The sequence below is a fragment of the Sorex araneus genome, chromosome 4 (assembly GCF_027595985.1).
Source record: "Sorex araneus isolate mSorAra2 chromosome 4, mSorAra2.pri, whole genome shotgun sequence".
Lineage (NCBI taxonomy): Eukaryota > Metazoa > Chordata > Mammalia > Eulipotyphla > Soricidae > Sorex > Sorex araneus.
Window position 1 is genome coordinate 6823150 of NC_073305.1, and position 24373 is coordinate 6847522.

Consider the following 24373-nt stretch of genomic DNA (forward strand, 5'->3'; position numbering starts at 1 on the left):
GGCTAGGGGCATGGTCACACGGTACCTGGAATCAAACTTGACCTCTCCTGCCTGGCATGCACTCCACTGCTTCAAACAAGCTCCTCGATCCGGGGTGGGGTGGTGACTCCCTGATGTTTACGGGGCCTCAGGGGTCCTTGGAGCACAGCAGACTGGCGCTGTGCCCTGGATGGTTTCCGATGCCAAGTGACATCAGGCTGCATGGAAATTCCTGCCAGGCACTGGGGCAAAATCCTGGGGCCCTGTTTCAGCTGTGACACTTGGGGTCATGGTGCAGCCATGTTGTGGGGAAGGGGCAGCTGCAGGAGTAAGTGTGGCACGTGCTTGGGCTGAGCGCTGGAGGTTGCTTTATTTATTTATTTATTTATTTTAATTGATTTTTTTTTCTGTTTGGGTCATGCCTGGCGATGCACAGGGGTTACTCCTGGCTTTGCACTCAGATTACCCCTGGCGGTGCTCAGGGGACCATATGGAATGCTGGGATTCGAACCCGAGTCGGCCGCATGCAAGGCAAACACCCTACCCGCTGTGCTATCGCTCCAGCCCCTGGAGGTTGCTTTAAATCGCTGTCTCAGGCTCCGTTTCTGGCTGCCTCACTGGGTCCCTTCAGGAGCCGCAGGAAGGGCGAGAAGAGGAGACACAGGGTTTCCACTGGCCTGACTGACCGGCACGGTTGCTTCCCCAAGCCCTGGCAGGAAGGACGTGGAGGCAGGCCGAGCAGAGCCAGGACCCTGTGCAGGAAGTCCTCTGCCCCCCGAGCTCCTGGCAGGGTCCCTGCTGGGACCCTCGAGTCCCTGCCGCCCGCAGCGATGGCCGCTGAGCGCATCAGCAAGTCAGGAGCCAGCAGCCCCGCGTCCCTGGGCCACCGTGGAGGGCCGGGGGCGTCGTCACCATCTCGTCTGTGCTCCGCAGGAGTGTGGTCGCGAGTGACCGGGATGGGTGAGGTGGCGTGGGGCCACCCTGGGCCGTGGCACTCACCCCCACACTGGCGCAAAGGACACATCTTCCTGGAACGGGGCGTCGGGACGGGTCTGCACAAACCCCCCCTAGAGCCAGAACCGTCGGTTCTCGAATCTCAGGGGCTGGCCGGGAAGGCAGCTCTGGGGCCCACACCCAGACCCCACAGCCCCCCAGCACCCCTGGAGTCAGCTGGGGTGGCCCAGGCCGTTCCTGGCACCCGCAGGAACCAAGCGCCTTTGCATGCTACGCCCTTGGCTTTGAGCTGCCCAGCCCGGGGGGCCGCAGGGGGCCAGGAGAGACCCCGCACGGAGCAAAGCGCCACGTAAGATGTAGGCGGAGAAACTTAGCTGGAAGGTCTCGGATGCGCAGGGACTCGCCTGCACACCCCTACTTCCCGACACCCCTGCTCGGGGCTGGGGAGACAGGAGCTGGAGAGGAAGGAGGGAGCGGGCAGGGTCTGGGCAGCCGGGGAGGCAGCAGGAGGCCTCGGCCAGCCCCTGAGAGGCAGGGCCCAGGGCCCGGCTCAAGGACCAAGCGCCAGCAGACGCCCCCGACTTGCTTCTACCGCGTGCGTCAGCAGGCCGAGGGCGCCGGGCCCGGAGGAAGCAGTGGAGAGACGGGGGTGGGGACCCCCCAAGCTGGGGCTTCGTCAGCATCGGAAACCACAGAAAACCAGGTCAGTGCTCAGGCCGCCAGTGGGAGAGGGCCCGGGAGGCTGGGGCGCGCACCTCAGCACCCCTGAAGGCGGCCTGGCGCAGGGCGGAGTGGGCCGGCGGCCCTCAGGTGCCGTGGCAGGATGTGGCTGTGCGCGTGCCTGCTAGCTCCTTCCTTCCCAGGCGCTGACCCCGTACGGTCCCCCTAACCCGTGTCAGCCCGCTTGATGCCCAACGCTGGGCACACGCGGGTCCAGGCGAACAGACCTGGGCAGGTCAGACGTCAGGGCTGCAGAAGTGGGCGGAGCTAAGACAGGGGGTGCTGGCCGCTGCTGCCCCAATGCCGGGCTGGGGGGCTCTTTCCTGCTCCTTCCCTGCTCTCTCTGGGGGGACCCTGGGTTCCTGGGGGGCCCCTGGGGGCCCTGCACCTGGAGGGGAAGGAATGCAGCTGGGCTGGTTGGATTAGACCAAAGCCAGAGCGGAGGAGGGGGGAGAGTGGGGCGGGGCGGGAGACTGGGCGTGGGGTCCCGCCCTCTGCACGCCTGTCCCTGCCCCACACCTGGAGGCCACATAGTCATGTTGTGGGGACGCTGACCCCACCGGAGCCCATGGGGAGCCCCCTCCCGGCTGGCCAGCTGCTCTTGCTGCTACTGCTGGCCACAGCCCTCTCTGCCCCTGAGGGCACCCGCTGGCCTGCCCGCCGCCTGGTAAGATACCCCTGGTCCCCGCTGCCCGTCCTCCGGCCCCCTGGACGGGCGCATCTTGCTTTCTCCGCAGCCTCTGGGGGGATGCCAAGGACTGCAGGCCCTGGGCAGGGAGCTGGCGCAAAGGAGGCACTGGGGCTTGAACCCTTGTTCCCCGGGAAGGGCAGAATGTGTGTGTGTGTGTGTGTGTGTGTGTGTGTGTGTGTGTGTGTGTGTGTGTGTGTGTGTGTGGTGGGGGTCCTCATGGACTCTTTCCTCGAAGCTCTGTCTGCCCTCCTGGACCGGCCTTCAGGACTGCAGCACCTCAGGTGAGTCTGGCCGGCCCCACGCTCCCCCGTCCCCTGCTCACCCCCCACCCCAGACCCCAACCGGAGTTCAGCAGAGCAGGTTCAGTCCCCGGCGGTTCTCCAAGCCCACCGGGAGCGATCCCTGAGTTCAGAGCCAGGAGTCAGTCCTGAGCAGTGCCGGGTGTGGCCAAATAAAAGAGAAGAACAAAACAGCCCGCCAAGACAGACAGACATGCGTGTGTCCAGTTGTCCGGGCTGAGGGTGGTGGTGCTCTTCTCAGCTAGTTTCCGTTCCCGGGATTAAAATCTCTGGGTTCTAACGGCCCCGGGCACTGCGGGGATCCCTCCTGCCCAGCTAAAACGGAAAAACAAAAGTGAAACATCTTTTCCTTCTTGGAACCCACTGACCCTACCTTCCATGGCAAAGTAAGCCCCCGCTCAGCTCTGCCTTCTTTCTTCTTTTGGGGGTGCGGGGGCCACACCTGGTGGCACTCGGGGAAGCCTGTGGCGCGGGGCCTGCGTGTTCCCCTCCTGGACAGCTCTGTGCCTGCCTGGCCTTGCTCGGAGCTTGGCACACGCCACAGGCCCGAGTGCGCTTAAGACCTGGCAGATTCGTAAATAGCGCTACCGCGGGCATCTCTGCTCGGGTGTTTTTTTCCTACCCAGGAAGTCAGTCCTGGGGTGGAGCTGTAGCTAAGCAGGAAGGGCATTTGCCTTGCATGCAGCCAGCCTGGCTTTGATCCCTGGTACCCCATGTGATCCCCGAGCACTGCTAGGAATGATTCCTGAGTACAGAGCCAGGGGTGACCCTGAGCATCGCCGGTGTGACGCCCCCCCAAAACCAAAAAAAGTCAATCCTTTTTGATTAATTCTGGGCGAAGGCCATGTGTGTGCGTGTGTGAGTATGTGAGTGTGTGTGAGTATATGTGTGTATGTATGTGTGTGCGTGTGAGTATGTGTGTGTGACTGCGTATGTGAGTGTGTGTATGTGTGTGTGTGAGTATATGTGTGTATGTATGTGTGTGCGTGTGAGTATGTGTGTGTGTGAGTGTGTCTGTGTGTGTGTGTGTGTGTGTGTGTGGGCAGGGAATGCAGGGGGGTCGATGGTAGTTGTGTCCTTCCTCACACAGGCCCTCAGCACAGCCGCTTCCACCTCCTGCAATCAAAACCCCCAAAGCCACAAAAGTTCCTGAGTGGAAGGAGACACGAGCTGCCAGCACCTGCTCGGGTGCGCCCCACCTGCCCCGCCCCGCCCCACCCGCCCCGCCCCACCTGCCCCGCCCCGCCCCACCCCGCCCTGCCCTGCTACCCCTTGATTTATGACCCAAAGTGCAGAGGAGCAGCGGCAGGCAGGTTCCGACTGCTCCAGCCAGAGGCGGGGTGGTGGGCGGGTGCCCGGCTCCAGGGGCAGGATGGAAGGTGGAGTCCTGGTTCCTGGCGTCACAATCCTCCCCCCACAGAGGACGGGCCGTCCCTTCACCCACACCTCCCCGGGCCTCTCCCCTAACCCTCTGGGCACCAAGAGGACACAGCCTGCGGAGCACGGGGCCCCAGGCCTTGTTGCCGGCCCCCTGAGGCCCAGAGGTAGGAGGGACGGGGAGCCTGCAGGGGTGGCCCTGCGGAGGCCAGAGGTGCGGTCGCCACATCCCCCCTCCCCCCCAGGCCCCGCCTTCTCCTTTGAGCTGCTGCCCGAGGCCCGGGCCATCCGAGTGACCGTCCCCCCGGGCCCTGAGGTCAGCGTGCGGCTCTGTCACCAGTGGGCACTGGAGTGTGAGGAGCTAAGCCGTCCCTTCCACGCCCAGGTACGGAGAGCTGGGCCCGGGTGCCACGCCATCCAGATGGGGAGACTGAGTCTGGGGGGACTGGCAGGGAGGTCAGCATGCACGGCCCTGTCTCTCGGGTACCAAGAGGAGATGACAGAGCAGTGCCCCCGCCTGCCCACCCTCCCAGCCTGGGCCCTGACCCCCCACATCCACTTCAGATGTCACCACTGCCCGTGGAAATGGTCACAGCTTTCGGGGTGCTAAGGCCGTGTATGCAGACAGGCCCGCATGTGCCCCCACACCGCTGCTCCCGAGAGCCGCCCCTCGCCAGGCCTGTGCGGGCTGTCGCCAGATGTCTCCAGGACAAGGGTGCAAGATACATGCATGCTTCTATACAGATACCTACATACATCTGGACACACATGCATGCATACACACACTTGTGTAAGTACACATCTAGGCACAAAGGCATGTGTGTGCATATGCACATGTATGTGATCATACACATGCACACGTGTGTATACATCTGAGTACACATGTGCATGGACATCTAGACATGTATATATTTGGGTAGACATGTGCACACATATGAAATATACATGTGTGCACATGTGTGTATGTACATATATGTCCACACAGACATGTGTATATTACATGTGTGCACACATGCATCTAGGCATACATGCATGCATGTGTCTATAGACATATGTCTTCATGTATGTACCCATGTGTTCATGCATTCATGTGTGTGTGCTGGCATACAGGCCCAGGAGAAAACACACAATGATAATAACCCTGCAGAGTTCCCATGATGCGGCAGGTCACCGAATGGACGCTCCTGCCCTGAGCAGCTTCTCTGGGGCCAGCAGCCCTGCCCGTCCATCCCCTGAGCCCGTCCTCCCTCCCTCCCTGTTTTGTCCACAGAAGGTTGTGTCCGGGGGTCGTGCTGTGGAGCTGTCGTATGAATTCCTCCTGCCCTGTCTGTGCGTGGAGGTGAGCAGGACCAGGGCTCCCCAGGCCCCCCGGCCGGCACGGAGGGGCACACGTCTCCAGGAAGCAGCACCCCTGGGGCTGGGTGCTCCTGCCTGGGGTTCACACTGGGGCGGCAGGACCCAGGACATTCTTTGGGGGTGCGCTCAGCCCCCAGAGGCAGAACGGCCCACTGCCTTCCCTCAGTTCTGAGGGGTCACGTGATCCACACGGGGTCTACCTGGAGGCCCCTCGCCTCCCCTCGGAGGTCTGAGAGCTGCTGGCACTGACCACCCGCTGGACGGACCAAGGATGAGGAGATGCAGCAGAGGCCTGGAGGAGGTGGGAGTGGGGTGCGGGCCGAGGCCTGGCTGAGCGGCACCAGCAGGTGCCCTGGGCCCTCCTCACTGACCTGGGCCCTCCTCACTCTGAAGTCCCCCCGTCAGGCACCCACACTGCTCCCCGGGAGAATGAGTCCCCACCTGGGATCTAGCGGACCCTTCCCTGTGTCCCCCTCCCCCAGGCATCCTTTCTGCAAGAGGACACAGTGAGGCACAAAAAATGTCCCTTCCAGAGCTGGCCCGGAGCCTGTGAGTGTGCCGAGTGCGGGCCCGTGTCTGCGTGTGCCCTCCTGGAGCCTGAGCACAGGGGCAGATCTGGGGGACAGTGAAAGCCGGGGTGCAGGGCGGAGAGGGGGAGGGGCAGGAAGGGCCGTCAGAGCTGCGAGTCTGCAGGGAGCCCGACAGGTCAGGGGCTCATCTCCGCCCCGCTCCTGCCCAGATGGCCCCGACTTCTGGGCATCCATGGACTTCACCGACCACAGCCAGCACACGCAGATGGTCCTGGCGTCCACGCCCCGCTGCCCACTCCAGCTCCAGGCCTCCCTGTGCCAGCGGCGAGGATGGGATGCCCCCTGCCAGGACGTCCCCAATGCCACCGCTCACGAGTCAGATGGGGTGAGAGCGGCCAGTCCAGCCCCGGGTGGCAGGGTGGCAACCCCTGCCCTGCCCCAGCTGACCCCCGTCTCCCCACAGTGGTACGTCCTGGAGAAGGTGGACCTGCACCCCCACCTCTGCTTCAAGGTACGTGGGCTCTGGGGGGCTGGGCAGGGGGCTCGAGACCTTGCTTTTCTATTTATTTATTTATTTTTGCTTTTTGGGTCACACCCGGCGATGCACAGGGGTTACTCCTGGCTCTGTACTCAGGAATTACTCCTGGTGGTGCTCGGGGGACCATATGGGATGCTGGGAATCGAACCCGGGTTGGCTGTGTGCAAGGCAAACGCCCTCCCCGCTGTGCTATCGCTCCGGCCCATCTTTTATTTATTATTATTATTTTGGGGGGCCACATCCATCAGTGCTCAGGGCTGACTCCTGGCTCTGCACTCAGGATCACTCCTGGTGGGGCTCGGGGGACCCTAGGGGTGCCGGGAATTGAACCTGGGTCGGCCACCTACCAGGCAGGCGCCCGCCCCACTGCATTATGGCTCTGACCGATCAATTCTTTGTTTTTTTTTTTTTTTGGTTTGGTTTGGGGACAACACCGAGAGGTGCTTAAGGGTTATTCCGGGCTCAGTGCTCAGGCGTGAGCTCCCCTGTAAGTCTTCAGGGGCCACCTATGGGATCAGGGCTCAAACCAGGGTGGGGAGAAGTAGCCTGGTGCCGGGCAGGTGGGTCACCTCCGTTCTGTCTCCTGCCCACAGTTTTCCTTTAGAAACACCAGCCACGTCGAGTGCCCGCACCGGCCTGGTGAGCAAACCTGGGACAGGAAGGGGACCCTCCACCAGCCGTGTCCCCCTCCCGCAGTCGTGGCCAGGCCCGGCCTTGTGCCCCACAGACCCTCACGCCGCCCTCTCCCGTCCCCGCAGCCCCGTCCTGGCGCGTGAGCCTGGAGACTCGGGCCCGGCAGCTCGTTCTCCGCTTTTGGTCCAGGGTCCCTGCCACCTTCAGTGCCACGGGGCTGCCACAGGACAGCCTGGCGCTCCCTGTGTACAGCGTCACCCAGGTACCCTGGGCCCCTGGGGCGGGCGTGCGGTCTCTCCCACCTGGGGGCTGTCCCCCTCCACCCGCCAGCTGGCTCCCTTGGCAAACACCAGAAACCGCAGATGAGGGCTGGGCCGTCCTGTGAAGCCCGGCAGCATCTGGCGACCAGAAGCTGCGGATCTGATAGGGGAAAACCACCGCCCGCTAGATCAGCAAAACCACAGCCTGGCGAGGCCTGCTCCTCCCCGCGCCTCTGCCATGCCTGCCTGCAGCTCGCGCCCCGAGGGTGTCCCAAGCTGACAGCCTGCGCCAACGTTTGGGGCTTGAGACCCCGGGCCAGACCCACGGGGCTGCTTGGCACCGGGCAAAGACCAGCGCTGCTGGGTTTAGCCGTGGGCATGAGCCCTGGCCTCGGCCCTGCTCACGTCAGCTTGGAAAAGAGGGTGTGGGGTGGGACGGGGTGGGGGAGGGGACTTGTCCAAGGATGGAGGCGAGTGGACCCCCACTCTGGTGGAACCTCCTTCCTGCCACGCGGGCCAACCAGTTCTGTCCTCGTACGCCCACACCGAGGGCTCCCCCGGGTCTGCCTGCTCCGGGAGACACGAGAAACGCGTGTCCACAGCCCTGTCCCTCCAGAGTCCCGTCCAGCATGTCTGCGGGCGTGAGCATGCACAGACGCAGCCAGCACGCTCGCAGGGCCACACCAGCAAGCGCGCCCTGGGGTCCAGATGACATGCAGGGAAGCCGGGAGGCGCAGGGGGCCGGGACGGTGAGGATGAAGCCAGACACCCGGGAAGTGCATGGCCAGCCTGCAGCTTGCTCCCTGGGTGATGCTTGAGGCCCCGACCTCCATCCCCGGGACCTCCTGGTCCCCCAAGGCCTGACCCCGCTAGATTAGCAGGGGTCAGGTGACCCCCTCTGAACCCGGTGGGGCCGGCTGGGTGTGGCCAAACCCTCCTGAGGAGTCCCATCCCCCGAAGCCAAGTGAGACTGGCCCCCAAGGCTTCTCACCTGGCAGGGGACAAGCCGGCCCTTTGGGGTACAAGACGGAGGCAGCAGGAAGGGCGGGGTACCACGCGTCCACCTGGCGGGCCCGCTTCCCAGTGTCTGCTCTGGGGTGGCGCGGGGCTGCAGCCTGGCCGGAGAAGGCCGTTGAAGGAGGAACAGTGCAGCGGCCCCGCAAGCCCCCACACGGGGACCCTGTGCTTTGTTCCCGCAGACACGCTCCGGCCCAGTCCCGCTGGACCTCGTCATCCCCTTCCCAGCGCCCAGCGGCTGTGTCCTGGTAAGGACCCTGCCCCCTCCCGGGGACGGTGGGGCCAGCAGTGCCTGGTCTGGAAACTGCTTTGTGGTCGTGACCCGTTGGGAGGTGCCCTCTTTGGAAAGGCTCCTGAGGGAAGCGCGGGAATCGGGTCCTCTGCCCCCAGACAGGCCCCTGAGCTGGGCTCTGCCTCTGAGGGTCCTGCACACCCTCCCTTCCTCACGACCCCCCCGCCAGCCTGGAGCTCACTTTGGGGGGTCACTGGATTTTTTTTTCTTTTGGGTCACACCCGGCGATGCTCAGGGGTTACTCCTGGCTCATACACTCAGGAATTACTCCTGGCAGTGCTCGGGGGACCCTATGGGATGCTGGGAATCAAACCTGGGTCAGCAAACGCCCTCCCCGCTGTGCTTCCAGCCTCTGGGGGGGACACTCTGAAGCAGGACCAGACACGAAGACTGTGCAGGGGATCCCTCCAGTGGGGGTGCTCCCTGCACCCCGTAAGTGCATCCCCCGGGAGGCTCACAGAGGGGGGTGTCTGTGCTCCCAGGTATGGAGGTCAGATGTCCAGTTCTCCTGGAAGCGCGTCTTGTGCCCGGAGGGTGAGTTCTTGGGAGGGGAGGGGTGGTGGGGGGGAGGGCCTCGGAGCTCTGGGGGTCTCACACCGCTGTCCTCAGTTGCTCACAGACACGGGGGCCTCTTGATCCTGGCGCTGTTGGCCTTCATCGTCCTCCTGGGCCTCCTTTTGGTCCTCAGCCGCCGGCGCTCACTCTCCGGTAAGCTCTCGGGGTGACGTGGGAATTCACAGCTGCCCAGGGCCCCCTGGCTTCCCTCTGTCTCTGCCAGCACCCCGCCCCGCCCCTCGGCTCCCTGCAGGGCCCAGCCTGGGCCGCCAGCCCTCGCCCTCTAGTGGGCAGAAGCGGTGCCTGCAGGGCAAGGGCCCCCAGGCGTTGGTTTCTGAGCAGAGGCTGCCCGGCAGAAATGAAGCCCGTGTCCACCCTGTCATCACGAGCCCCAAGGCACCCTTCAATGGAATAATTTTCTTTCGTTTTGTGTTTTTTTATTTCATTTGTTTCTTTTTGGACCACACAGCAATGCTCAGGGATTCCTCCTGGCTCTGCTTCAGGAATTACTCCTGGTGGTGCTCAGGGGACCATACGGGATGTGGGGATTGAACCTGGGTCAGCCACATGCAGGGCAAATGCCCTCCCCGATGCACTATGGCTCAGACCCCCTCCCCCAGTCCAGTGGTCTTTAACTTATTTTTTTAAATTTAGACTCGGTTATGTACACAGTTGCTTACAGTGGGGTTTCAGGCATGCAGTGTTCCCATCTGCAGTCCCTGCACCCCCCAGTCTGACTGGTAACAATTACACTTTTCACTGCCATACTCTGGATCCGCTTCCTCACCTCTAACCAGAGAGGGGCCCCAGACCCAAATTCTTTCCAGAGCTCCTCTTCCTCCTCCTTCATTTCTCTTTCCTTGGCACATCATCATCATCATCATCATCATCATCATCATTATTATTATTATTTTGCTTTTTGGGTCACACCTGGTTATGCACAGGGGTTACTCCTGGCTCTGCACTCAGGAATTATCCCTGGCGGTGCTCAGGGAACCTATGGGATGCTGGGAATTGAACCCGGGTCGGCCATGTGCAAGGCAAACGCCCTACCCGCTGTGCTATACCTCCAGCCCCATTTATTATTATTATTATTATTATTATTATTATTATTATTATTTTGTTTGGGGAAGGGCTACACCCAGTGGTGCTCAGGGCTAACTCCTGGTCCTGTGTTCAGGGATCCGTCCAGAGAATCTCTGGAGTGCCCGGGTTTGAACCAGGGTGACGGCGCCCAGCCCACTGGACTCCCCAAACCCGCCTTGGCCATTGTCATTTCTGTGATCAGACTTAGCTGCCCACCCCCCCCCCGCATGTTATCCTGCCTACACAGACTAGTGAGTTTTCTTTTTAAAATAGAAAGTTGGGGTGCTTTTTGTTTGTTTGGTTTGGGGGCCACACCCAGGGATGCTCCAGATACTCCTGGCTCTGTGCTCAGGAATCCCTCCCAGTGGTGCCCAAGGAACCGGTTGGGATGTTGGAATGGAACCCGGGTTGGCCGTGTGCAGGACAGACGCCCTCCCTGCTACTCTCTCTCCCAGGGCCCCTGAAATGGAAAGTTTTATTGGAAAGCTGAAGGCAGGACGTAGTAGAGAACTAAGCTTGGGCACCCCTGTCCCTCCACCCAAAGGGAGGTGGTCAGGGAGTCTGCGCAACCGTGGGACCATACCTCTGCGGGTACCCAGTGGTCAACGAGCCTTTCACTGCCCTGACCCCGGCATCCCATAGGGTCCCCGGAGCCTGTTATTGTCACTGTCATCCCGTTGCTCACCGATTTGCTCGAGCGGGCACCAGTAACGTCTCCATTGTGAGACTTGTTGTTACTGTTTTTGGCATATCGAATATGCCACGGGGAGCTTGCCAGGCTCTGCTGCGCAGGCGAGATACTCTCGGTAGCTTGCCGGGCTCTCCGAGAGGGGCGGAGGGATCGAACCCGGGTCAGCTGCGTGAACCGCGAACACCCTACTGCTGTGCTATCGCTCCAGCCCGAGCCTCCCGGGAGTAATTTCTGATTATAGAGCCAGGGGAGTGTGGCACTGCCGGGTGTGCCCCCCCAAAAAAAGAGAGAGAGAGGGAGAGGGGGCTGGGGAAGGGGCTGGGGGAGGGGTCCCCGGGGGCCCAGCCTCCCGCACCCACGCCCGCGTCTCTCGCCTTCCCCAGGCCCGGGCGGCGCGCGGCCGGTGCTGCTGCTGCACGCGGCGGACTCGGAGGCGCAGCGGCGCCTGGTGGCGGCCCTGGCCGAGCTGCTGCGGGCGGCGCTGGGCGGCGCGCGCGACGTGATCGTGGACGTGTGGGACGCGCGGCGCGTGGCGCGCCTGGGGCCGCTGCCGTGGCTGTGGGCGGCGCGGGCGCGCGTGCGGCGGGAGCGGGGCGCGGTGCTGCTCCTGTGCAGCCGCCGCCGCGCGCCCCGCGCCGCGCTCTGCGCCCCGCCGCGCCCCGCGCCGCTGCTCGCCTACTTCGGCCGCCTGGGCGCGCCCCGCCGCCTCCCCGCACCCCTGCGCGCGCTGCCGCGCTTCCGCCTGCTGCGGGACCTGCCCCGCCTGCTGCGCGCGCTGGGCGCGGGGCGCGCCGCCCGCCACCCCCCGCGCGCGCGCCTGCAGCGGTGCCGCCGCCTGGAACGCGAAGCCGCGCGGGGGCCGTGCTGACGCCGCTCCCAGACCCCCGGAGAGGAGACGCCCGCCCGCCCGCCCGCGCGATGACGCGCGTTCCTCCCACCCCAGCACCCCCAACCGACGCCTCCAAAACGCCGCAGCCGGGTCTGCGCGTGCTCCACCCAGGCCCTGCCTGGAGCGCGTGCGGGTAGGGGACCGTGGACCCGGGAAAGGCCCCGGGGCCCGGGGGACGGTGCCGAGGGCTGGAGAGGCATGAATAAAGCCAGCAGAGCTGCAGCTGCGTGTCCGGGTCTGCGTGGGTGGGCCCACCTCCTCCACGTGCGCCTCCGCCCCGCGCTCCAGCTTCCCACAAGCAGTGCCTCCGAAAGGGTGACAGGCTCCCAGGGGGCGGTGGGACATCCAGGAGGGTGTTTGCCCTGCAGTCGCCAAGCCCGGTTCATCCCAGGAACCCCATAGGATCCCCGGCGCCCCAACCAGGAGTGATGCCTGAGTGCAGAGCCAGGCGTGACTCCTGAGCATGCCGGGTGTGGCCCCAAAACAACAACAACAACAACAAAAAGAGCCCCGGAAAAGGACAGTGGGTGGGTGGGGGGACAGGGGCTGGAGCAACAGCACAGCGGGGAGGGCGTTTGCTTTGCATTTGGCCAACCTGGGTTTGATTCCCAGCATCCCACATGGCCCCTGAGCACCGCCAGGGTTAGTAATTCCTGAGTGCATGAGCCAGGACTAACCCCTGAGCATCGCTGGGTGTGACCCAAAATGGAAAAAAAAATAAATAAAAAGGACAGCACAGCTCCCACAGGACACTCAGCAGCGGCCACCAGGCCCTGGGCCACGCTCGCCCCTGCGCACTGCAGCAGAGTGGCCAGAGCTAGACCCACTTTCTGTGAGCCCCCTAGTGCCCCCCCAGCCCAGGGTGTGCAGGGGAAGGGCCCTGAGTGCCCAGGCAGGGGGACCTAGTGGGCACGAAGACGCAGAGAGAGCGCACGGCCGTGGAAACGCCCAAGCGTGGTCCGGGGTGGTCCTGAGAGCGGGACTACGTGAGGGGCAGCAGCCTCCCCCGAAGCCACAGCCCTCCTGGGGCCAGCCCGGCCCGGGTCAGCGGAGCAGGAGCGGGAGAGGGAGGAGGCGCCAGCGGGAGGGGCGGGGCGGGGCGGGAGCGCCGGGCCAAACCGAAACCACCGGCCTGGAGTCGGGAGTCGGCTCCCGGGATCCCGGGCCTGCGAGCCGCCGGATTCTGGCCGTTCCGCCCACTAGCTAGGGCTGAGTAGGAGCGGAAAGGGGGCGTCTGCCCCCCCTCTGGGGGGGCAGGACAGAGCCCCGGGCCGGGCACCGCCTGGTACCTGGGTGATGCCAGTGTCCTGGTTCCTGCTGTCCTTGGCGCTGGGCCGCAGCCCGGGGATCCTCGCCCTCGAGAGGCTGCTGGGGTCCCAGGACACCGTCCGCTGCTCCCCGGTGAGTCTGGGGCCCGAGAAGGTTGGGGGAGGCCCAGGTCCTGCCCCCACCCACTGCCCGAACTGCCCTGGCTGGTCTGTCTGGTGTCAGGGCCGGGAAGCCGGGGTTGGTGCTCCCGCAGGGCCCTGCGTACTCCCGCTGGGGGCCCCTGGAAGGGCAGGCCGGGAGAGGGGTCCCGGACAGGGAGGGGGTGCGACTCGGGACCTCGGGCTCTGACTCTCCCTTGCCTCCTTCCCAGGGCCTGTCCTGCCAGCTCTGGGGTGAGTACCACCCGCTTGGGGAAGGGAAACGACTCCCCAGGCTCACGGGCGGGAGAAGGCCGTGCCAGTACCGCTGCCTCGCCGGCCGGAGGGGGGCCTCAGAGCCCTCTGTCCCCCGGGGGTCAGCTGCAGCCCAATTCGGGTCCGGACCGCCCGTCACACCCTCTCCCTGCAGACGGCGACGTGCTGTGTGTGCAGGAGCGCCTGGTGCCCGCCCCCGGCCCTGTGCTGGTGCCCACTCAGCTGCAGACAGAGCTGGTGCTCAGGTGCCACCAGAAGCACGACTGTGACCTCTGTGTGCGCGTCACCCTCCACCTGGCCGTGCTCGGTGAGCCAAACAAGGGGCTGGCCCCGGGTGGCGCGTGTGTGCGTGTGCGCATGCGTGCCACTGCCCCGGGCGCAGGGCGGAGGGGGGGGTAAGGGGTGGGGCTGGGTATACACGGGTGTGCCCGAGGGTGGTGTGTGGGGGACAGGGGTGTACACTCGAGCCGGCGCAGGGGTAGGGAGGTGCAGGGGGCGGGGCCCTGGGCGCCGGGTGTGTGCTTGGTGAGTCAGGCTGCACGCACGTGGGTGTGTAATGATCCCCCGGGAGCTGAGTGGCCGGCAGCGGTCACGCGCAACTCGTGGGCTCCAGGGCACAGAGGCGGGCAGCGTGTCCGGCTCTGCAGAACCCCACGGCCGAGCCCCAGCCCCAACCCGGCTGTCTCTGTGCCGCCGGCCCGGGCTTCCTGCCTGAGGCCAGGCCGGGGGCGGGGGTCTGAACTGGACTGGCCCACTGCCCCTCCAGGGCCTTCCGAAGAGCCTGAAGGTGAGGCCGAGTTGGCGAGAGCCGCCCCAGCGCCTGAGGTGCCCGCAAACGGTGAGGGAACCTGGGGAGCCCAATGGGCCGCGGGGGTGGGGGCTCCCCAGGTGCTGGTCTAACGCCAGGCCCTGTTCTGCTGCCCACGCACAGGCTCTGTCCAGGCCCACGTCGTACTGTCCTTCCAGGACTACCTGGTCTCCCGCTGCGCCCTGCTGGAGGTGCAGGTGCCCGCGGCCCGTGCGCAGCCTGGACAGTCCGTGGTAGGTGCCTCGGGCGCAGCCACCTCTCGAGAGGGCGCAGAAGGTGCCGTCCCCGTGCGCTTCTGGCCCCCTGGGCTGGGGCAGCCCCTTCCGGCTCATGTGCCTCGATTTTCCCAGCTCTAACTCGGGGATGAGGGTCCCCTTCCTCTGTTGCGATCAGTGAGCAGAGGTGGCCGGGCTCAGCCAGTGCCCCTGTTCCATCTCGTGTCTCAGAACCACGCTGGGGGGCCCGGGCGCGGCTCAGCGGGGGCTCCTGCGGGATGTCTGCCGGGGGGGGGGTCACCCCATTCTGCCGGGAAAGGCTGAGGCTTGAGGAGGGGCCCCCCGCAGGGGGCACAGGGTAGAGCCCGTTCCTGACGTCCCAGCGCCCCCCAATGTCCGTCAACGTAGAAAACTCTGGAACGTCCCATCAGCGAGCAGGGGCTGGGGGCTGGGGTCGGAGACCCACTTTCGGGGGCAGAGCTTAGCCCCCCTGTCGGTGAGGGGCCATCTGATGGTCAGCTCAGGCACGGGGCAGGAGCAGAGGTGAAGGGGTCAGAGCAGCGGCCTGCCCTGCAGGCAGCTGGGGGCCGCTCAGGTCCCCAGCGCCCTGGCTGGGAAGTGGGGGGCTCAGCCCACTCTGAGCTCCGCGTGCCCAGCGGCCCCCTCTCCCGCAGGGCTCCCTGGTGTTTGAGTGTTTCGAGGCCACGCTGGGCGCCGAGGTGCATGTATTTGCCTACACCCTGCCCCGGTACCAGCAGGAACTGAGCCTCACGCGGCAGCTGCCCGGTAAGACCCCCCCCCCCGCGCCCCCTCCGGTTCCCGTCCACCCCCAGGTGACATGTCTTTGCAGCCCCTGGGGAAGGTGCCGTGGGCACCGGATGGAGGGGCGGCATCTCGGGGACAGGAAGTCTGTCCCGGCCCTTCCCACGGGCCAGTGTCCGTCTCCCCGTGGCCCCTGACCCCCGCGGGTCTTTTCTGTTTTCTCTGATCTCTCCCCAGACTGCAGGGGGCTCGGAGTCCGGGACAGTGTCCAGAGCTGTCGGGGTAGGGGCCGGGGGCGGGGCCGGGGCGGGCGTGGGCGGGGCCGGGGCGGGGCCGGGGCGGGGCTGGAGCGTGCAGGACCTGGTCACACCGACCATGTAGTGGTCCCCGGGCCCTCGGGGAATAAAGACCAGCCTCTTGCTCGCCCCGCAAACAGTTCCTGCTCCGGAGCTCCGGAGAATTCTTGGGGTGATCGGGCCTCCCCCCGTGTATCAAAGTAAAAGTAATTTTCAGCCCTAAAATAAGACAAAGAAAGTGTCGACTGTAGGGCTGGAGAGAGATCACGGGGGTTAAGGCGTTGGCCTTGCACACAGCGAACCCAGGTTTGATCCCCGGCACCCCATAGGGTCCCCCCAGCCCCACCAAGAGTGACGCCTGGCCGCAGAGCCAGGAATAAGCCCTGAGCATTACCAGGGGTAGCCCTGGTAGAAGAAAATAATAATAATAATAATATTATAATAAGTTGGGACTCTATTGAGTTTGCTCACGCTCTATTGAGGTTTGGTTCTCGTTATACGCTGTTGTTTTTTTTTTTCACTTGTTTATTTGTTGTCTTGTTTTCGGGCCACACCTGGCAGTGTCTGGACAAACTTCTGGCTCTGGGCTCAGAGTCACTCCTAGCCCGCCTTGGGGGAACACGTGGGGTACCACTGCCCCCGTCACTGTCATCCTGTTGCTCGTCGACTTGCTCGAGCGGGCACCAGTAACGTCTCCATTGTGAGACTTGTTGTGACTGTTTTTGACATATCAAATACACCACGGGTAGCTTGCCAGGCTCTGCTGTGCGGGCGGGATACTCTCCGCAGCTTGCCGGGCTCTCCGAGAGGGATGGAGGAATCAAACCCAGGTTGGCTGCGTGCAAGGCAAACGCCCTACCTGCTGTGCTATTGCTCTAGCCCTCAGCCCCCTATCATATTTTTTTTAATTGTGCATTGTAGTTCTTGCAGAGAGGGGCACAAAGCAAACACTTTCAAGAACCGATTGAGTTTTTTTCTACATGGGCTGAATTTGCATCCTGACACCAACGTGGTGATTTGCAGGGGGGGGGGTTCTCCTGGCCTCCTCCAGCTCAGACTCTGTCTCAGCCCTTGACCTCTGTGGGGACGGTGGGGGGGGGGGGTGAGCGTGGCTCGAGGTGGTGATGGGGGTGACGCTGACAGGCCCAGAGCTGGAGCTGGAGATGCAGGGTCGAGGAGGGCCTTGTGCGGGGAGCCCTGTGGGAATGGGGGGGGGCGGGGACAGGCAGTGCAGGGCTGGGGCCGGCACAGGCAGGCGTGGTGGGCGCTGACCCAAGGAGAGAGAGGGGAGACGAGACTGCGGCCGCCCCATCCCCTGGCTGGCCTCTGCCACTCGCCTCAGGGCCCCAGGGACGGTCTGAGCAGAGAAGGGGTGTCTGTTCCATAGTGGTTATGGGGTCCCCCACCAGGGCCTCCCCCAAGAGTCCTGAGCCCAGGCTCGGGTCCGGGAAGCGGGCCGGCGGCCTGGCTGGGGCTGGGATGCGGGAGAGGTGAAGGAGGCTGCGGTCCCCTCCCCCCGCAGCCCTGCCCTGGGTCAGCGTGTCCGCGGACGGGGATGAGGTGCAGCTGCAGCTGGACGTGTCTGAGGACCAGCGCTTCGGCCTCTCCGTGTACCTGAACCAGAGCCGGGGCGCCCCCCGACGCTGGTGGGCCCGAAACCTGGTGAGCCTCGCGGCCCCTGGGAGACCCCCAAAGCCTGGCTCCCTCCACGCTGGTCTCTGCTCCCCCTCACTCAGGCCCCCTTTCTGCTTGTCCACAGACTGGGCCTCAGACCATCCCGCTGAGCCCCCAAGACCTGCTTCCTTGCCTCTGTGTCCAGGTATGCTGGGGGGCCGCGGGGGGCTCCCCGATCCTCCTCTCTCTGTTTAGGGGCCGTGCCTTGGCCTTAGCTGTTCCAAGCCTGCTGCCTGGTGCGGGCCCCGATTTCTAGGATGATTCTCGGCCCTACTGAGCTGACGCACCCCCCTACCACTTCCTCTGCTCCCCCAGTTCCTTCTTGGTCCCCCCAGAAGGTGCTGTGAGCTCAGGCTGGTTTGAGTTAGCCCTTTGCTGGCTGTGTGACCTCAGGCAAGTCACTTCACCTCTCTGAGTCTGTTTGCCATCTGTCAATGGGGACATCATCCCTGGGTTGGATCCGAGGCACCCCCTCATCCTCTAGGACCCCTGAGCACTGGGCTGGCAGTAGCCCCTCGATGTGACTCCATGAAACAAAAGAACTAAAGAAACCCAAAATGGAACAAGAAGCAGCTCCAGGCTTACAGGGCTGTACCCACTCACATCCAAGCAGGCTGCCGCCCATTGGCTCATCCCTCCGGTGGCATTTTTGGGCGGTCAGCAGGCTCCACTGCCCATGAGAGTCCCCCTTCCATCCCCACATGCTCTGCGTCTCCGTCTTCTCCTCTGGCTCTCCCTGGCGTCTGCACCCCTGCTCTCGGCCGCCCCGTGTCTCTCCCCTGACCCCCCCCTCGCAGGAACTTGGTGGCATCTGAAGGGATAGCTCATCAAGGCACACCTCTGGGCTTTCACTTGGGGGGTGACCCCAGCCCTGAACGCCCCGACTTCTTCCCCACAGAGCCCCCGTCCCCCGGGTGACATGTCACCTCCTTCCCCAGGCTTCCCCTTTGCCCTGCAGCCCTTCCCCCCCACGAATCACTTCCTCTCCGACAGGACGGACACCTGTCTTACGGCTCCGTGTACACACACAGGCTCAATAAATGAGCGATCGATCCATTTATTTGTCCTTTTTCACCCCAGCTGTAACTCTAATATCCTGCAAGGCAGGGAAATGGTTTTAATTAAAGTCTAGTCCCGCCTCCAGCGCGCTGGGCAGGGCCTGATGGTAGTGGACACTGTGCACGTTTGTGCAATGAATGAAACTGCACTTCCTAGCATGAGTTTCATTAGTTAAAATGTGTGTGTGTGTGTGTGTGTGTGTGTGTGTGTGTTGCTGGGCACCAGCCCAGAGCCTCACACACGTGAGCTGAGCCCCCTGAGTATAGCAGCCGGACGCGGACCAGATGTTCGTTCACCAGATGTTTGCTCTTCCATAAGTGGCTCTGCGCTCGGTGCCTGCCCCCTCAGAGGTGCTTTGATTACAGGTTTGCTGAGCAAATGAGTATATTAGCTTGAGGGTTAGCACAGGACGGAGCCATCGAAGGGGCCAGAGGCTGCTGAGGGCCTGCTTAGAGGTAGAGGATCGGCTGGCATGTACGAGGCCCTGAGTTTGGTCCCTAGCACTGAAAAAAGACAACCCACCAGTCAAGCCAAAAATGGAAAGAAGTAACCAGTTACGTCCTTAGCATTGGGCTCTGGTACCTGGCACGAAGGGACTGTGGGCGGGCGTGATGACACAGCTCCGTGCTCAGGCACATGGGTCGTGTTTGTTCAAAATCTGTTAAGTGGGGTCGGAGCGACAGCACAGCGGGGAGGGTGCTTCTGTTGCATGTGGCCGGCCCAGGTTCGATCCTCGGCATCCCATATGGCCCCCTGAGCACCGCCAGGAGTGATTCCTGAGCTCAGAGCCAGGAGTTATTTCTGAGTATTGCCAGGTGTGGCCCTCCCCGCCAAAACCAAAATCTGTTAAATGAAAATGTGGGAGGATTGGAGCGATAGTACAGCGGGTAGGGCACCTACCTTGCATGCAACTGTCCTGGGTTCGATCCCTGGCACCCCATATGATCCTCAGCACCCACCAGGAGCAAGTTGTGAGCACTGCTGGGTATGGCCTCGCCCCCCCCCCCAATAAAGCTGTGGTTGGAGGTTGCAGTAGGTTTGCCGGAAGGAAGACAAGTCTCCGGGCCTGGTGGTGTGAAGCGAGCGCTGAAGGCACGGCGGCATCCGGAGGGCCTGGCACGGGAGGGTGCGGGTGGCACTGCCCTGCAGAACCCACTCTCTTGCAGGTCTGGCCTCTGGAGCCTGACTCCATCCGAACGAGCACTTGCCCCTTTGGGACAGGTGAGTCGACGGTGGGGGTTGGGGGGTGTGGATCGGGCAGCGGTGGGCGTGTACTGACGCCCCGTCCCCGCAGACCCACGTGCGCACCGCAACCTCTGGCAATCTGTCCGAGTGCAGCTGTTGCCCCCGACGGGCTGGAGGCTGGACGCGCCCTGCCCGGTCTCTGCTGTGGCCGAGCTGTGCTGGCAGGCTCCAGGCGGGGGCCCCTGCCAACCACTGGTGCCGCCACTGTCCCCAGAGAATGTCACTGCCAACGTAAGTGAGGTGGGGTGGACGGGGGGGGCCCAGGAACCACTTTTGGGGACCCACCTCTTGTCCTCTTTCCACAGAGGGCCCTTGAGTTCCCGCTGCTGGAAGGGCACCCCAACCTGTGTGTCCAGGTGAGAAAGGGGGCACCAGAGTGCCAGAGTGCTGGGGTGGGCGGCAGGGCCCCCAGCCAAGGCTGGGCACCCTCTATCCATGGGTCCCTGGAGAGGCAGGATTCTGGGGTGTAGGAGCCCCATTCAGGACCCCCCTAGCTGTTTGGGGGTACAGGAGTGACTGCGGGTAGTGAAGCCGCTTGTGGAGTGCCCAGCTGGGTGCCCGCCTGTCAGGATGTAATCTCAGGGCAGGGCGGGGCTGGTGCCCACCTTACACGTGTGAGCCCTTGGCTGGATCCCCGGGCACTGCTAGGGAAACGCACCCTCCCCGGGTCCCGGAGTCAGTTCCAGGCCAGGCCCTGCTTCTGGCTGACGTGTGTCCCTCTGAGGGGCTCAGCGTCCCACGGAGAGGCAGAAGAAATGAAATGTGAACAAGCACCCCAAGAAAGGCCCCTGGATTAATATATATATATTTTTTGTTACTTTATTTTGGTTTTGGAGCTAGGCCTGGTGATGCTGACTCTGCACTCAGGACTCATTCCTGGCGCTCAGGGGACCTTATGGGATGCTGGGGATCAAACCCAGGTTGACCATGTGCAAGGCAAATGCTCTCCCCGTCCTCTCACTCCAGCCCCAAGCCTCTGGATTTGAAACTCAACACTGGGAAAAGTGGGGAGGGGCTGCACCTTCCTAGCTGGGGGGAGAAAGTCCAGGGATTGAGACCCCCGCTTTGCATGCAGTTGACCCTGGTTCCACCCCCAGCACTGCATGGGGTCCCCTGAGCAGAGAGCCAGGAGCAAGCGCTGAGCCTGGAGCAAGCCCTGAGCCTGCCCCAGGAAAACAAATCAAAGTGAATGATGGGGTGAGGCCCTGTGGAAGGGGTGAGGCGAGAAGGGAACGTCTGAGTGTCGGTGGGCCGTGAAGCGGGTGTGCTGGGGCCACTGGCCTCCCGGTACCGATGACCCACTGGTGAGAAAGGCCTTGAAGCCGTGGGGTCCTGAGTTCTGGGCCTGTGTCTTCCTGCCTCCCCTCATCCCACTCCCCCCACCCCTCCCATGCAGGTGAGCGGCTGGGAGGGGCCGCCGCTGCTGGAGTGCCTGTGGGCAGGTGAGTGGGGACTCGCCAGGGCCAGGCGGGGGGTGCTGGTGGCCGTCACTCGGGTGGGCCATCACATGAGTGGGCTCGCCCCCTCTGCAGACTCGCTGGGCCCTCCCAAGACGGATACGCTGCTGGTGGAGACGCGAGGGGCGCCCGGCAACGGCTCGTTCTGTGCCCTGGACGCCCGTGGCTGCACCCCGCTGCTCGGCAGGGCCTCCCCGGTGAGGACCCTCTTCTCGCTGGTCTCTGGGACCCAGGGGAGGCAGGCGGCAGCGGCCCAGGCTCCCCCCACCCCCACCCCTACCCCCACCTGCTGTGCTCACGCCCCACCCCTTGCTCGGCAGAGGACAGCGCATATTGGGCAGCAGATTCTCCAGGACCTGCGGGCAGGCCAGTGTCTGCAGGTGCGTGTCGGAGGTACTGCGCGAGCCCGTCTTCCTGCGGGCAGGCAGGGGTCACCTCGCTGGCCTGGACGCCCGCTCCACCGCCATGCTTCCTTTGTGTCCAGCCCTGGGACGCAAAGAGTAGGAACAGCACAGTCTGTCCCTCAGCTGCCCACTGCTGGCTGGGAACCAGGTGGTCACCTTCCTGTGAGAAAGGGGGGATGGGGGCGTGTCCAGGGGGGGCTGCGGGGAAAGCTCTTCCTGCACTGCAGAGTCCCCGAGCACTGCCAAGAGTGACCTGTCCAGGGAATAGCAGGCGGAGCCCGCTGCAGGGAGCTTTGTGCACGCTGTGTGCATGTACGTGCACGGTGAGGGGGTGTGTGGAGACGAGGCTGTGTGAGACGAGGCTGTATGAAATCAGGCTGTGTGCGCGCGTGTGCATGTGCCAGGCTGTATGAAATCAGGCTGTGTGCACGCTGTGTGCATGTACGTGCACGGTGTGGAGACGAGGCTGTGTGAGACCAGGCTGTATGAAATCACAGGCTGTGTGCACGCTGTGTGCATGTACGTGCACGGTGATGGGGTGTGTGGAGACGAGGCTCTGTGAGATCAGGCTGTATGAAATCAGGCTGTGTGCACACGTGTGCATGTTCATGAGCAGTGAAACCCGGGCACCTGGAGATCAGATCGTGTGCATATGTGTATGTGCATGATGAAGGCGGGTGCCCGGAGACAGGCTGGCCAGGGCCACTGGGAGCCGAGCCCGCGCTGGGCTCTGCATGTGGTTATTTGTCTCACAGCTGTTCCGAGATGACCTGGTGGTGCTCTGGGCCTGCGCCATGGACAAGTGTGAGTGTCACCGGAATTGCCCTTCTCGGTACCGGGGGTCAGAAGCCGTGTTCTTCCCTGGCCCTAATCAGTCTCAGTTGGGGTGGGTGGGCTTCCAGGCAGTGCTCAGGGGGCCCAGTTATTCTCCGCCAGCCCGGCCGTGGTTTCCATGTAAGGACCTGAGAGTGGGTTATGCCCCAGCCTGGTGGTACCAGTGGCTCCCCAGGCCCCAGTGGTGGTGACCTGGGGCTCCAGAGCCACCCCTGCTGGTCTTCGAGGCCTTCAGGGTTATACCCTGTGATGCTCTGGAGACCAGGCGGTGCCAGGGATTGACCCCAGGTTGGGTGTATGCTAGGCATGTGCCCTAACCACTGTACTATCCCCCCAAACCTAGGGACTTGTACTTTTATTCTTTGGCAGGAGGTGGGGGGCAGGGGTGACTGGGCCACACCCAGCAATGCTCTGGGCTCTGTACTCAGACGTGACTCCTGGTGGTGCTCAGGGGATAACATGTGGTGCTGGGGGTTGAACCTCAGTCAGCCGTGAGCCAGGCAAGCTCCCTGCCCACTGGACTCTCTCTGGTCCTTCAAATTAGGGTGGGTTTTTGTTGTTATTCTGGAGCCACATCCAGTGGTACTCAGGGGACCACTGCGGGACACTGGGGACCACAGCTGGGTCTGCAGCTTGCAAAGCAAGCCCCCTCCCCCATACCCAAATCAGTATTTTTAAGCGCTCTCTGGCTGGTGGCAGTAGCGTGGGGGGAAAGACAGCCAGAGGCCAGTTTGGAAGCTGTGGCGGTCACCCAGGAGAGGACAGGGGCCAGGCTTGGGGACAGATCCATGACACTTGAGCACTTACTACGCCGGGCATCATGTTAAGTGCGCTCTAGTCATCGCCGGGGGTGGGGGTGCAGGGGTCTTGCTGAACGGGGACAAGGGGGCAACCCGGAACATGGGGCCTGAGCTCCCGTCCAGTGTTGTGCGTTTTGGGGCGAGGCAGGTGGCTCTGCGTTGGGGCCTCGATTCTTCTCTCTGGGAATGGGGTGGACGTGAGGCTTTTAAGAGCCCCCTCCGGACGCCCCTCCCTCCCGGCCTTGCAGATGTCCACCGGCGCTGGGCCCTGGTGTGGCTGGCTTGCCTGCTGCTTGCGGCCGTGTTCGTCGTCCTGGGGCTCCTCAAGAAGGACCCAGTGAAAGGTGGGCTACCCTGTGGGGCCCCGGGGGGCAGGGCCCGGGCCGGGGGGCGGGCGGCCGAGCTCACGGCCCCTCTCCCCTACCAGGGTGGCTGAGGCTCCTGAAGCTGGACGTCGGCGTGGGGGGTGAGTGTGAGCTGGCCGGCGCCTGGAGGGGAGGGGGGCGTGTCCCCTGTCCCGGGCCCTCTAACCTCTCCCTCGCCCTCTGCTCTTCCCTGCAGGGGGCACCCGGGCCCGCGCCGCGCTGCTGCTCTACTCGGCGGACGACGCGGGCTTCGAGCGCCTGGTGGGCGCCCTGGCGTCGGCGCTGGGCCAGCTCCGGCTGCGCGTGGCCGTGGACCTGTGGAGCCGGCGGGAGCTGGGCGCGCTGGGGCCGCTGGCCTGGGCGCACGCGCGGCGGCGCCAGACGCTGCAGGAGGGCGGCCTGGTGGTGCTGCTCTTCTCGCCGGGCGCCGTGGCGCTGTGCCGCGAGTGGCTGCAGGCCGGGCCGCCGGCCGCCGTGGCCGCGCCGCAGGCCGCCTTCGCCGCGGCGCTCAGCTGCGTGCTGCCCGACTTCCTGCAGGGCCGCGCGGCCGGCCGCTACGTGGGCGCCTGCTTCGACGGGCTGCTGGCGCCCGCCGCCGTGCCCGCGCCCTTCCGCGCCGCGCCGCTCTTCGCGCTGCCCGCGCAGATGCCCGCCTTCCTGGGCGCGCTGCTGGGCGCGGCGCGGCCCGCGCGGCTGCGGGCGAGCGCCGAGCTCGTGGCGCGGGCGCTGCGGCCCGCCCTGGACAGCTGCGTGCGCGCGCGGGGGGGCGCGGGCGGGGGCGAATAAAGGCGCCGCTGAACCCTACGCTCGGCTGCAGCGTGTCTCTCCGGGAGCCCCCGCGGGCCGCCGCGGGCCCAGGACGCGCCGGCAGGTGCGCACGCCCGGCGCCGCCGCGGGTTGGCTGG

The 24373-nt window shown here is 64.3% G+C and overlaps 3 protein-coding genes across 6 annotated transcripts in view; 2 read left to right on the forward strand and 1 right to left on the reverse strand.

Annotated features, from left to right (window-relative positions):
• The window catches only part of CIDEC (cell death inducing DFFA like effector c), a 44686-nt gene extending 21553 nt beyond the window's left edge, over nt 1–23133 (reverse strand). The window contains exon 1 of the mRNA XM_055134836.1: nt 23111–23133. The gene's annotated coding sequence lies outside the window, so the exon portion shown is untranslated. The remainder of the gene's footprint in view (nt 1–23110) is intronic.
• On the forward strand, nt 810–11846 carry IL17RE (interleukin 17 receptor E). The gene is made up of 15 exons (XM_055134983.1): nt 810–832; nt 913–939; nt 2080–2320; nt 2610–2625; nt 4266–4405; nt 5291–5359; nt 5859–5925; nt 6116–6291; nt 6370–6417; nt 7038–7092; nt 7206–7339; nt 8537–8602; nt 9129–9180; nt 9256–9354; nt 11362–11846. Exons 1-15 carry the CDS (start codon nt 810–812, stop codon nt 11844–11846), a joined length of 1698 nt encoding a protein of 565 aa, XP_054990958.1.
• IL17RC (interleukin 17 receptor C) lies at nt 12986–24373 on the forward strand. 4 transcript variants are annotated; one of them, XM_004616020.2, is made up of 19 exons: nt 12986–13268; nt 13507–13528; nt 13704–13856; nt 14316–14387; nt 14481–14590; nt 15247–15358; nt 15572–15616; nt 17153–17292; nt 17390–17449; nt 19530–19584; nt 19658–19839; nt 19914–19964; nt 21005–21050; nt 21141–21262; nt 21386–21445; nt 22225–22273; nt 23352–23447; nt 23531–23569; nt 23665–24371. In XM_004616020.2, the coding sequence occupies exons 1-19, from the start codon at nt 13164–13166 to the stop codon at nt 24252–24254; spliced, it is 2109 nt and encodes a 702-aa protein (XP_004616077.2). In that variant the 5' UTR covers nt 12986–13163; the 3' UTR covers nt 24255–24371. The 4 variants fall into 4 exon arrangements, with proteins under 4 accessions (XP_004616077.2, XP_054990789.1, XP_054990790.1 ...); XM_055134814.1 differs by lacking the exon at nt 23531–23569 and having other exon boundaries at nt 23665–24373; XM_055134815.1 differs by lacking the exon at nt 15572–15616 and having other exon boundaries at nt 23665–24370.

What these genes read in the sequence shown, in the direction of transcription:
- IL17RE (XM_055134983.1), top strand. Translation starts at nt 810, where the DNA reads ATGGCCGCTGAGCGCATCAGCAA. An exon ending in CCAGAGCTGGCCCGGAGCCT is followed by an intron (nt 5,926 to 6,115) that starts GTGAGTGTGCCG and finishes GCTCCTGCCCAG; the next exon opens with ATGGCCCCGACTTCTGGGCA. An exon ending in GCACCGGCCTGGTGAGCAAA is followed by an intron (nt 7,093 to 7,205) that starts CCTGGGACAGGA and finishes TCCCCGCAGCCC; the next exon opens with CGTCCTGGCGCGTGAGCCTG.
- IL17RC (XM_004616020.2), top strand. Translation starts at nt 13,164, where the DNA reads ATGCCAGTGTCCTGGTTCCTGCTGTCCTTGGCGCTGGGCCGCAGCCCG. An exon ending in ACACCGTCCGCTGCTCCCCG is followed by an intron (nt 13,269 to 13,506) that starts GTGAGTCTGGGG and finishes CCTCCTTCCCAG; the next exon opens with GGCCTGTCCTGCCAGCTCTG. An exon ending in CACTTGCCCCTTTGGGACAG is followed by an intron (nt 19,585 to 19,657) that starts GTGAGTCGACGG and finishes CCGTCCCCGCAG; the next exon opens with ACCCACGTGCGCACCGCAAC.